This window comes from Hippopotamus amphibius, chromosome 4 (assembly GCF_030028045.1).
Source record: "Hippopotamus amphibius kiboko isolate mHipAmp2 chromosome 4, mHipAmp2.hap2, whole genome shotgun sequence".
Taxonomy (NCBI): domain Eukaryota; kingdom Metazoa; phylum Chordata; class Mammalia; order Artiodactyla; family Hippopotamidae; genus Hippopotamus; species Hippopotamus amphibius.
This window is the reverse complement of record NC_080189.1, coordinates 172,482,949-172,495,859: the sequence shown is the minus strand read 5'-3', so window position 1 is coordinate 172,495,859 and position 12,911 is coordinate 172,482,949. Positions and strand designations below refer to the sequence as shown.

Sequence of the window (12,911 nt, the reverse complement as noted above, 5' to 3'; positions counted from 1 at the left end):
GAGAGGGCTTCGTGAGTGACGGGAGCCTGAGCAGGGCAGCGGTGAGAGTCCAAGGAGAGAAGAGCCCTCTTGCTCCTTGTTGATTTCCTTTTGTTACTGATTGTAGATTCGAAAAAAAGGACAGTTTGTACCTTACGGCTAGGAAAGAGGAGGAAAGGCTGTGGAGGTGCTTTCTGTTTTATAGGATGTAAAGAAAACTCTGGTCAGGAGCCACAGTGCAAAGAAAAAGAGGCAAGCCCATCTTGGGGGCTCGTGAAGGAAAAGAAAAGGAAATGACCTGGGACGTCCACCTGGGAAAACCATCTAACGATTAGCACTTAGGCCCCACCACCTCTCCTCCTGTGTCCCCACCACCAGATTTTACATGAGTCCCACTGCTGGTCTGCTGATGGGGTTTTGGAAAACAGTCACTGACTGGGAGCAGCAACCCTGCTTTCTTTGTGGCCCCGGGAAGGCGCCTCTGCTCGCTGCCTGGCTTGGAGTTCTGGGTGCATTTGTGTGTGAACGTGCTCCCCCTGGTGGCGAGATTCGGCGGTGCCGCTAGTCCAAGACAGTTCCTTGGGGGCTCCCTGGCAGCGGGTGGCCTTTCCTTTTGGTCCAGAAGTGTGTTCTGCATAGAGCGGTGGGTGTGCAGTCTGTTGGACCACAGCCCTTTCATAAATGTAAAGCCTTTCATAAGTTTAAGAGTATTAATAATAATGTGCCACCATCACCTTTTTTTCTGGAAATTAAGGGAGAATCAACCCCCCCCCCCTTTTTTGACAATCAGTTATTTTGAATAAACCGTAAAATATAATCCCTTTCCAGTAGGCATCCGTATTGGTTGGTGGTTAATACTTTTTTAAAGAATTTTTTGGCAAATCACCACCTGGTAATGGTTTTAAAGTTCACAGGGAAAATAAATAGAAAAAAATATTTTTGTGGTAAATGACTCAGTCTTAGAAATCTCATTTTTTTGGTAATACTGCTATTTATTGCCACATTTAAATAAAGCGACTTTTATATTAGATCTCCAGTTGCATATATTCTATCTGTATAAGGAAAATGAGTGTTTTTAAAATGAAATAATTATATTTAAAGGGCTACTTTCCACATTTTGTTTTTAATCTCTGACCATGTAGTAGGTTATGGAAGTCCATTTTCAAGAACTGTTCCTATATAACTATTTACGATGGAAGAGATCCACTTCATTCTGTGGGAAACAAATATAGTGCTTGCTCCCCAGGTGAAGGAAACGAGTTCTTAGCTTTTAATATTTTGATGAGTAATAAAACTGAAAATAACTTTAATTTTTATGGTCATTGCTTTTCAGGCTCTCAACCCAGACTGTGTTTAGTCACATTTAAGACGATAATGATTCTGAAGTATTGATAGACTCGTTCTCATGGCCCAGATGGGTAAACTCAGGTGTGATGGGCATTTAAAGAAAGCACAGCAGGCCTGGAACTGGGCAGTGAGTCTCTGGACGTCAGGTTCAGGCTGGGGCGATCATTGGCTCAGGAGATGGACTCTGCTTAGAAAGGAGGACTTTGCTCCTGAGTGTCCCCTTCCCCGCTCCTCAGCCCTGATACGTCATCTGACAGTGTTTGGGATGGCCGTTTGTGAGTCCTCTAACCTTGACCTTGAGGACTCTATTTTAGAATTTATAGAATGGTGTGGTCCATCTTCAGTCTTGCTCTCTCTCTCCACTTTCAAAGTACCTTAGGTAACAGGATCATCTTTTTATGTCCCCCAAGCCTTAAAAGTGTTAGATAGCAACAGTCTCTTTGCTTTTTAATTTATAAAGTGGGGATAATGGGGCTTTTACTTAACATTTCTTTAGGATTGGAATAGGAATTAAATGAGGTAATGTCAATTGCTTAGGTGAAATGACTTTTCTCCCCGACCCCAAGCCCCGGAACTGAGCTTGCTGTAATCGACCTCTTGAATTTATATGAGAAGAGCCTGGAAGGGAAAAGGAATCTCGAGAGGGTTCTTGGTTTGGAAGGCTTTTCTCTCTCTTCCCTAGGGGGAGCGGGGGAAGAGGAGGTTAGTATTCCCCCCAACCTGCAAAGGCAAGTGGTAGAAGTCTCCTCAGCCTTTCTTTAGAGGGGGAAGCTGGATTTCTGTCACAGCAGGCTGCTTGCTGAGCCTTGTCAGAGGGTTGCTCTGTGTTCCCTGCAGTTTAGGTGTAAACTAAATACTGGTGAGTACAGCAGCTGGTCTCTGTTCTGGAGACTTTCGTGATCAGGAGATTGACTGGCTCCCTGCCTGGAAGGGGAAGGGGTTGCCCCACTTCTTCTGGAAGAAGAGAGTAACCCCTGTCCCATTAAAGGAAAGTCATTGAGATCAACATTTTCTAGGTATTTCCACCATGCAACGTATTTTTTGTTCATCAAAATCTCACTCGTCTGCCCGAGCTGGAAATATACAAGAAAGGAGGCTGACAAAGTGAAAGTCAGACAGCTCTTAGAAATGCACAGCCTTTACAGCTCAACTGTAAATGCTTAGCCATAAGCATCAACTTCAGTCCTCACTGACTATTTCCTTCATTTATTCTACAAACATTTGGCACCTTCCTTGTGTGCCAGGCGCCAGTGGTACCACGGTATGTCCTTTGCCTCCATGGAGCCTGCGCATCTGTTGGGGTTGGGGACGGGGTCAGGCAGATAATCAGCTGTTAGGGGCATGTGCTCAGGAATCTGACAGACCTGCCTGGTTCAGATGCCAGTTCTGCTTAACTTGCCACGTGACCAGGGGCAATTTACTTAATCTAAGTATCCGTTTCCTGATCTATAAAATCAGGATAATAACTGGCGTTCTTTACGGGGTTGGTGTTTGGATTCCGGGAGGTAATTATGTGTAGCCTTTAGCACTGTTTCAGTGAGCAATATCATTTGTCTTACTTGGGCTAGCAGCCTTTTCTTATTTTGTCTTCTCCAGTACACACATTCCAGTGATTGTTTTTTTTTCTAAGTTCTTCAGCTGTCTCATTGTTAGCAGCACCCATCAACATAGTAACTGTCCCAAAACATAACCAACAGTTACACCATTCTCTCTTGTGTACTAAGTTAAGGATAGCTGATCCCAGAGGAAACTGCATTTATAAGAATATTGGCAGGAAGAAAGAGGAGGTTAGAATATTAGAACTGATGGGGAGGCTGCCTACGTCACACAGTTTGGCAGGAGGAAGACGTACGAGTTTGTGTTTAGCAGAAGTGGCCTCTCCATTGGGCAGTGTCGCCTCTCTCCTGGGTGCTGCCAGCAGGGTGCCAGAACAGATGCCGAGTGTGGGAGTCGCCGCCTGTGCTCCTAAGCTCTGCATCCTTGGATTTTGTGTTTAGCACACTTAAGTTTATTTTTGCTCTGGCTGGGCAACTCTGGACATGTTGGAGGTTTCTATCAGCAGCCTTTCTCCTCATCTCTGAATTTTGAATTTGTAGTACTTTAAAGGTTTGGTCAGTTTACTGAGTCTCTGGACTAAATATAAGTCCTTCAAAGGACCCAGCTGGCCTAAACCTCGTCCTGACAGTGGAAAATAAAGGGAAAGTAAATCTCAAGGCTACAAAATGTAGTGTCTTCAAATTCTGGACACTAATTTTAGGAATATATTAATGTGCAGTTAAGGAGTGTTTAAAGGCCCGGGCACACCCTCTTGACTTGTTCCACTAAGGATGCCTCCTCCTTTACTAATATATGATGCTTTACCAATTGATGCAGGTATTTTTGCAGTCTAGTGCAATTAACATCCATTTTATTATTGTTGAGTAACAATTACTAGCAGAATGGGGAACATCCTTTGGGAAAGAGACATCTATTCTTCATCAACGAATTACTACATTCCAACGATAATAAAAGGAAACTATTAAAGAAAGCATTTAATCAAAAGAAATCAACTCTTGAAAGCAATTGTAGCTACTTGATAAGCTCCTTATCATCAGTAATTTTTTTAAATCTCAAAAATCTTGTAAAATTTAGTTAATATTTAAGGTTTGAATATAAGAAGTTACTTGTTTGCGTGCTAAGAATAGTGTTAATTTATGAGACATGAGGCTTGATATTATGGTAAATATACTGAGTAATTGGAGCGAGTATTCACTTTGTAATTGTGGATTTTCTAGTAGTTAGTCCTTAGAACACTATAACCAAGGGTCACAAAATATTTTTTGTAATCAGTTATTACGTGTCACATAAGCTCATGAGCTAGGAACAGATGGTCAAAGCTTTTTTCAAAAAGTGCTTCGACAAAATCACATCGTCAACAAAACCAAGAATCTTATGTGTTTAGGTTCCTAGATCTTATTTGCTATAAAAATGACCACACATAAGAACAACAAAAAAAATGTCTACCTCTGTTTTAAAAAGATAGAATTACAAAAGGACTTTTCTGTTTCTTGTTTCTGACCTACATTTATTCAGAGATGGAGCTTGCTGTGGATAGCTTAAAATCTCAGATTATCTGATAAATATTAGTCAGCACTCCTGAATACTCTCATTGCTTTTTAAAATACACTTAAAACCAGAGAGAAAGTTCTTGCAAAGAAAGGTGAATGGATTTACTACAGGCCCACCAAACCAATTTTCCTACTATTTTGCTTTCCCTATCTTAGTTCCTTAGAGGAAACAGAGATTCTTAAGTTTCCAAAGTTATAACCTTATCTCTTCACAGAGGTGGTCAGTGCTGAGCCAGGCCCACAGGAGAGGTGCATATGCACTGAATCTTGCTTCCCTTGGGATGAGTTTGCAGCCCTCTCTCCTGGCCTCTTTTCCCCTCTGCTTCCGATCACTCCAGAGGTTCCACCTGAATGGACCAGGGAGTTACTCCTGCCCATCCCTCTGCTGGTCCAGGCGACTGATGCCCCATGAGGGTCACACCTTGGAGTGTGGTCAGAGGGATCCGGGCAGCAGGAAAGGGCTGAGGCCCCAAGTAAGGACAGAAAGTCTCCTTTCTTTTCTCTAATTTATGATTGGATTAGTTTGTCTTTTGCTTTAGAAGATTTATCATTTCACCTTCTTTATTAACTTATTTTGGTAGAATTAAGAAGGTTATGTGTATATGAGCATATATATATGCTCTTCTCAAAGACATGTCTTATTTTATAGGCAAACTCAGACCGTCATAGTGAACCCAATTAGGAGGAGGTCTTCTTCGAGGATGTCTCTGGTAAGAAAGAAGGAAAAATACAGTTTCTCTTTTTCTTTTAGTGATGTCATCTTCCTTAATAAAATATGCTTTTAGCAGTGTTAATTTTTAGTTTGAACCACAAAAGTATGCTGATATTTGACCAAAGTAATGGTGATTTTCCATAGCTTAAGCCTATTTATATAATATATATAATACTTATTATATTATACATATTTAAATAATAGGTCCAACCTAATATTAAAAGTCTTGACTATTAGCCAAGAGAAATCAGTGGATATTTAAAATACTAGATGATTTTGCCTAATAAGATTAAATATACTACGTATAAATTTCTTATTCAGTTGTTTATATAAGAATTCAGGAAATTTGTGTCTGTTCCCTCTCGGTCTCAGCTTTTTGGATGCAGCTTGTTTTCTTCTGTTGCCTGATATCTGATATCAGTGCACAGGGCTTAGCATTGCCATTCTGGGAAACAGTGAAAATGGTAGATACACAGGAAGAGCTATTGGGTCTTCATATTTATTTTTATATATAATATGTTTGGCTCCTTTAGAAGTTTTTAATGGCGAGAAAGAAACCAGCCGAGAATTGCTTTAGCCATATTACAGAGGCAGCGTGTTTTAACCCTGTTTCCAACTTTCCCTTTCTTAGCCTAAACCCCAGCCCTATGCGATGCCTCCCCCACCGCAGCTGCATTATAATGGACATTATACAGAACCATACTCTTCTTCCCAAGGTAAAGTACACTGTTTCTGAAATGCCTTACAAAATTGTTCTGAATAAATGATGAGGACTTGGAGATCCTGAAGCCACGACAGTATCTGGCTGAAGTTACATCCACGTTTGTTGTCATGCTTATAGCCACCCTGGATTCATAGAGGGAGCTGCCATTACAGCAGTGTTTTGGACATGGGTGGAAAACATGCGGTATCAAATTTTGATGCTCAAAGTTGATCCTAAATTCGGCCCGTGGGCACCCCTTCCAGCTGGCTCCCATGTCCCGTTAACACGCCTCCAGTCGCCTTTGAGTGCTTCCTTCCTTTCCAGCCTGGGATGTCCCAGGCTCGTTTTGTTCTTTCCTGCCTGAGACCTTTGCACTGTCAAGGATTACACATTTTATTTTCATCTGTTTATGTTGATCTCTCACATGATGCGTATAGGGAGCTGTGTTAAGACAGCACTTCCGAAGCTAAATCTCCAGCATTCATTGTGCAGACATGTACTGTCTACGCCATCTGCAAGGCTCTGCTGTAAAGGCTGAGGAGATTTATGCAGAGAAATAATTCCATATCTTAAGGAGCTTAGAATCTAATAGTGGAGGATAAGACAAGTACACAGATAACTTCAATACAGAGAGAACATGATTGCTGTGATGAGAGCAAGCGAGCAGTTACTCGTCATGTTGGAGAGGTTAAGAAAGGCTTTTTGGATTTCGAAAGATGGGTGGATTTCCACAGGTAGAGAGAGGTGGGTTCCCGGTTGGGATTGCTGCTCCTGGTTTTGACGGAGGGGATAGTAAATGCCGTGGCACAAACGAGGAAGAGGGTGCTTGGACTCAGTCCCACAGGGAACTGGTAGAACATGGTGCCTGAAGGGACTAGAAGGTGAGTGGTGATGCATCGTTGGTGCCGGGCCTTGTGTATAAGATGAGACTTTCCATGCAGTGAGGTGGGTGGGCGGGCAGGAGGGGATGGATTTGGCTATGAATTCCCAGAGTGTCCACCTTAGGAGGTTTTCTTCTTTTTTTTTTTTAACCATCTTCACTGTTTCCTCCTTGCACGCTGCCCTCTTCTGGTTTTGTGACTTCTGGGAAAAGACTCTTCGCTCTGCACTGTTCGTGTTTCCTTGCTGTTCATCCCTTTTCCTGGATCTGCAAGCATCCTAATATTTTTTCCTCTCCTCTCTCTCCAAAATACAGTTTGAATGATTTTTTTCTTTCATTTTTCACCCCACTTCTGAGAGTAATTCCTGTGTGCTGCTTCTGTTTGCTAGCCACCCGTGTACTCCTCCTGCCTTTGCGACTGTGTTCAAGCTGCCCCCTCACTGGTCCCTAATGCCCTGCATATCCTCCTTCCCATCAGATTCCAGCATCCTAGCTTCTTGAAAAATCTCTCTTCCCTGCACTGGGCTCTCCCTCCTGCACCATCAGTGTTCACTGCTCCCCAGGCCTCCCCTCCCTCCACAGGCTTCTGGGCGGTCTCGTCTCATCCACGGCTCGGGTTTCAGCGAGGATGACTATCATATCTGTATTTCCCACCCCATCATCACTCCTGTGCTCCAGCCCCACATTTCATCCGTCTGACAGCTGTTGGGGCAGTTAAGGGAGCTAGTGCATGTGAGCTGTCAGCAGAGTACCCGGCTGAGTGAAGTACTCAGTAAATATTACCCGCTGTTAACAGCTTGCTGAAAACTAACATCCTGCATTTGAGTTGTCACTCTGCTCCACAAGTCCCTTTGCCCAAGTTCCTTACTTCTTTACGATGAAGTCGCTCTCCTGTTACTTGGATTCCAAACTGCATGTAATTTCTCTTTTCTTTTTTTTGCCCCCAACACCAAGACAGTTGCAAATCCTGTGCCTCTGATGAACTTCGTGTAACATCTCTTCATATCCCCTTCTCTCTGTCCCTCTGCTCCTGCCAATCCAGTTCTTTGGGTTTTTTTTTTTTTTAATCCTCTTATTTATTGTATCACAGGAGCAGGTACCTTCAATTCCCACTCTCCCTGATTCATTGGACACTCAGCGGCCCGGCCCATCTCATCCCATCTCCCTGACAATCGTTCCTGTGTCTAGTGTTCCACGTTCTCTGCGCTGTTTCTTCATGCTGCTCTTCTAGTCTTATTCCCCAGCTACTGATGAAACCCCATCCACCTATTCCTCAAGGCCCCTTGAGGGCCGTATCTCCTGGGAGGTGGTTCTTGGTCTTCTCCTCCCTGTCCCCATCAGCTCAGCCCAAGCTGGAAGTGATCCTTCCCTGCCCTGGACTCCTGTGACACCTATCTCCTTCATTTGTAACACTTCTGCCTTGGATTTTGGTGATTTTGTACACACTTTCCCTTTTTATTTGTCTAGATTCCAGTCATTCTTCCTCCACCCCGACCCCCTGTTAGCTCTTAGCATAGTCTTTTACACATGCAGGCTTATAAATGAATGGTTTGTGGGTTGCACAGAGGAGGCTGGAGATGGGGAGGCTAGGTCGGCGGGTATTGTGCTAGTCTAGCCGGGCTTGAGTGAGGCTGAGCTGTGACAGCAGTGAGGAGAGGGGACTCCATAGACGCAGACGGCAGGGTGTTCCAGATATGGGAAAAGGACAGGGACAAGGAAGAACACAGGGGTGCGTCTGAGGCCCGTTTCTTCCTGGCTGTGTGTGCCACCAGAATACACGAGACTGTGGCGTACTCACTTTGATAGTCATTTGTCACTTAAACCATCATGAAGCTTTTGAATCAAAAAGAGAATGCTTTTTGGACTTCCCTGGTGGTGCAGTGGTTAAGAATCCGCCTGCCAATGCAAGGGACAGGGGTTCGATCCCTGGGCTGGGAAGACCCCACATGCCACGGAGCAACTAAGCCTGGGAGCCACAACTACTGAGCCCGTGTGCCTAGAGCCCTTGCTCTGCAAGGGAAGCCGCCACACTGAGAAGCCTGTGCACCACAACAGAGAGTAGCCCCCGCTTGCTGCAACTAAAGAAAGCCTGCACGCAGCAACAAAAATCCAACACAGCCAAAAGAGAAAAATAAGTAAATAAATAAATACATTAGAAAAAAAAAGAATGCTTTTCAAAACAACTGTTCTCTGATGGTCTTTCTGTTGAAGTGTTAGAAATCACCCTCGTTTGTTTTTCAGGTGAACTACAGATTGGACTGAAGAAACATACCTTCTTCCAGCCCTGAACAGGCACACACACATAACCTCTGTGGCTTAGATTAGGCTCTGTTTTCTGCTAGCTGTGGACCCCAATCTTACTGAAGCGTAAGGGCCGGAGCAGGGGGCAGGTGTGGCTGTCTTCGCATGGGTCTTCTTGCCTTCTGGTCCCTAGTGAGGTGTACAGCTACTGGTGCTACTGTTGGACCTGAAGAGGCTCAGATCCTGCTGAACTATTGCCCTTTTATCTTTCTGGAAGAATCTATACCACCCACCTAGAGTTTCATTTAAGGAATTGTTTACGGACAGGTGGCGCTTGAAGTAGCTCAGCATCATCAAGGCCACATCCCAGCCGGGGGTGGGGGGTGGGGAGGTGGTGAGAAAGCAGAGTCAGAGACGGAAAGCCTTGAACAGCATCTCTGCCTGCAGGTCCCCCAGAGTTCCAGAAAGTCTGCTTTGTGTCTCTAGTGAAACCCATGCTTTTGACTTTCAGAAGAAGACTATGTTTTGTGGTACAATTATACTCTTAATATTGGACTTAGAACTGGCTAATCTTTGTTGGGTGTCAGATGGCTGAATACCACCCTTAGAGTAGGCAGAGCCATCCCCATTCTCTAGATGAGGAGGTGAGGCTCCCAGAAACCACACGTCCAGGGTCACTCAGAGTGTTGTGGGTAGAGCCAGGTCACTTCAGCTGGCATTTCATAAGCCACTCGGAGAACATCATCAGCCTTTGGGGCCTGTGTCAATATTTGTCTAGAGTAATTGGTCCAATTTAATGCATTCAAAAAATCTTACTTTAAAATACATTTTAAATGTTTTGTTTTTTTTCCCCCAGATAACCTCTTTATGACCAACCAGAACGGATACTACTGTCACTCTCAGACAAGTTTGGATCGAGCCCAGCTTGACCTGAGTGGTCGCATCCGCAACGGCAGTGTCTACAGTGCGCACAGCACCAGCTCCTTGAATAACCCCCAGCCCTACATGCAGCCCTCGCCCATGTCCTCCAACCCGAGCATCACCGGGAGCGACGTCATGAGGCCCGACTACGTCCCGTCGCACCGGCACAGCGCCCTGATCCCCCCGTCCTACCGCCCGACCCCCGACTACGAGACGGTGATGAAGCAGCTCCACAGAGGCCTGGCGCCCGCCGAGAGGCAGAGCCACTCGCTGAGAAACCTCAACATCGGCAGCTCGTACGCGTACAGCAGGCCCGACGCGCTGGTGTACAGCCAGCCCGAGATCCGCGAGCGCGCGCACTTCAGCTCCCCGCCCTCGGCCCACTGCGCGTTCAGCCTGAATTACAGTTTCCACAGCCAGGCCGCGTACCCGCACCCCGCGGAGAGGCGGCCGGTGGTGGGTGCCGTCAGCGTGCCCGAGCTGACCAACGTGCAGCTGCAGGCCCGCGACTACCCCGCCCCCAACATCATGAGGACGCAGGTGTACCGCCCGCCGCCCCCCTACCCGTACCCCAGGCCCGCCAACAGCACCCCGGACCTGTCCCGCCACCTCTACATCAGCAGCAGCAACCCCGACCTCATCACCCGGCGGGTCCACCACTCGGTGCAGACGTTCCAGGAGGACAGCTTGCCGGTGGCGCACTCCCTCCAGGAGGTGAGCGAGCCGCTGACCTCGGCCCGGCACGCCCAGCTCCAGAAGAGGAACAGCATCGAGATCGCCGGGCTGAGCCACGGCCTCGAGGGCCTGCGGCTCAAGGAGAGGACCCTGTCGGCGTCGGCGGCCGACGTGGCCCCGCGCGCCGGCTCCGCGGGCTCCCAGCCGAGCGTGGTCGCAGAAAGGACAAAGCGGGACGAGGAGGACGAGCGGGAGAGCCTTAGATACGGTCACAAGAAGTCTCTTTCAGACGCCACCATGCTGATACACAGCAGCGAGGAGGAGGAGGAGGACTTCGAGGAGGAACACGGCGCGCGGGCGCAGCCCTCTCCCCGGGCGCCGGAGCCGCTGGGCAGCTACTCCCAGGAAGCCCTGGCGAGCGGCCCCCGCGCCGGCCCCCTGCACATCCTTGAGCCCAAGGTCCACGGCACTGCGGCCGAGAGGAGGGGGAGGGACGGCAGCCCCGGTCCCCCTCCCGGGGACGGCCCGCGGCCCAGGAGGGACGGGCTGCTGACGCCGTCCGTGTCGGAGTCCGACCTCACCACGTCGGGGAGGTACCGCGCCAGGAGGGACTCCCTGAAGAAGAGGCCGGTGTCAGATCTCCTCTCCGGAAAGAAGAACGTCGTGGAAGGGCTTCCGCCGTTAGGGGTGAGCTGTTCGGGCTGCAGGGGGTCCTCACCCAGGCCAGCACGGTGCCCTTCACACCGGGCTTTTCTCAGCACCTGCCCTCTAGGCATCCTTTCTTTGACATCACTTCTGTTGTGTTTCAGCTTTTATTCTTTTAACTTGTTTCAACCCACCCCCCCACCCCCAACAGACACATATTTTCCCCGATTTTTGTCTTATTTGAAACACTTTGAGTTTGGTTATCTATGGAAATAATGGGGATGGGTTAGAATTTCAGCGGTTTTGCTAGAGATGGTAACTTAGATGAAGTGAAAGGTAAATGTAGGAGGCTCTGTGGAATGGAACAGAGAGAATGAATGGGAAGTTTTAGTAATGCGGTGTTAGGGAAAAGGAAGTGAAGACTGCATGACTTTAGCCCAGATTGCTTTGTTAACCACCTGCAAAAATATCCTGTGGTGATGCAGGGCCCGGGGCTGATCTGGTTCTCTTTGCTCCTTTGGGGTCTGAGGGAGGCATCCCCTGACCTGTCCCTAATGTGCTCCTTATGTCGCAGTCTGTGTGGGTACAGCTTGAATTGCTGGGCTGTGATCTCTAAGGGCTGGAGGGCGATTCTAGAACTGGGAAGGTGGCACTTTGTCAAAACAAAAACCCCGAGGGCTCCAGGTCTCTTTAAAAGACAGATTGAGTGAACTGAGAACCCAAGGAAGGTCCCTTGTAGGAAATGCAGCTCCTTAATATTCAGTATGATAAATAACCATGGTTTAAGCACTTTTTATCTACTTGAGGCAAAATATAAAAGAGCGTAACATCATCTCTAGCTGCCATTCCTAGAGCATTTACCATGTGCGGAACAGACCATCTGCTTTACCCTGTCCAGTTTACAACAGGCCTGTTGTTTCTGCAAATGAGAAAATAGACTCTGAGATATTAAGTAACTTTCCCAAGGTCACACAGCTAGTGAGTGACTGGACTGGAATTTTTAACCCATATTTATCTCTACAAGCGGTTCTCCGATCTTGTACACGGTTCTGCATCAAGGTATATTGTATATTTATTAAGGAATAATTGCTTGTCTAAGCTTTGCTGTTCTCTGTCTTTCCATAGAAACCGTTTAGCTCTGAGCCCCTCAGCTTTGCCCAGGCGTTTGTGGTGTTGTCAGGTCAGCGTGTCCACTCTGAGTCATGTGGCGGCCTCGCTCAGGCTCCTCCTTGCTCAGGCCTCCATTCCCCGTACCCTGTGCTCTGGCCAAGTGAAAGTGATTAATTAGCCTATGCAGTCTGTCTCTCAGCTGCTCCCAGTGTCCTGGCAGCTAGGGACTCCTCCCCCATTTCTGCTGGTGGGCATATTCAGACCTGAGGGCACATCACAAACGCGGTTCTGGCCTAGTGTATTATTAGATCTTCTGAGATGCTACAAACATCTTCGTAAGCAGGAGAAGAATTCACACAGTATTATAGTGGTTATGAAATAGATCAGTGTGCTTAGACTCAGACTACTTACAACAGTGCCATGGATGTAAATGTGTTTTCTTTTAATGAGTTGGAATTGTAAGTTTATTTTTAATTTTGGGGGGGGGGAGTACATTGTTACTCATCTGCCTGACAGTAAAGGCCGATGTCTCAGGTTGGCTGAAGCGGAGGGGATAGGTTTACAGTCAGTGATTGAGGGCAGGCGGGGCAA

The 12,911-nt window shown here is 46.9% G+C and overlaps 1 protein-coding gene across 2 annotated transcripts in view; it reads left to right on the top strand.

Annotated features, from left to right (window-relative positions):
• Positions 1–12,911, top strand: part of PTPN21 (protein tyrosine phosphatase non-receptor type 21) — a 67,457-nt gene that overhangs the window by 40,837 nt on the left and 13,709 nt on the right. For both annotated transcript variants that reach the window (XM_057732018.1, XM_057732019.1), the window contains exons 11-13: positions 5,083–5,143; positions 5,777–5,861; positions 9,826–11,252. In XM_057732018.1, coding sequence (XP_057588001.1) covers positions 5,083–5,143; positions 5,777–5,861; positions 9,826–11,252 — 1,573 coding nt within the window. The remainder of the gene's footprint in view (positions 1–5,082; positions 5,144–5,776; positions 5,862–9,825; positions 11,253–12,911) is intronic.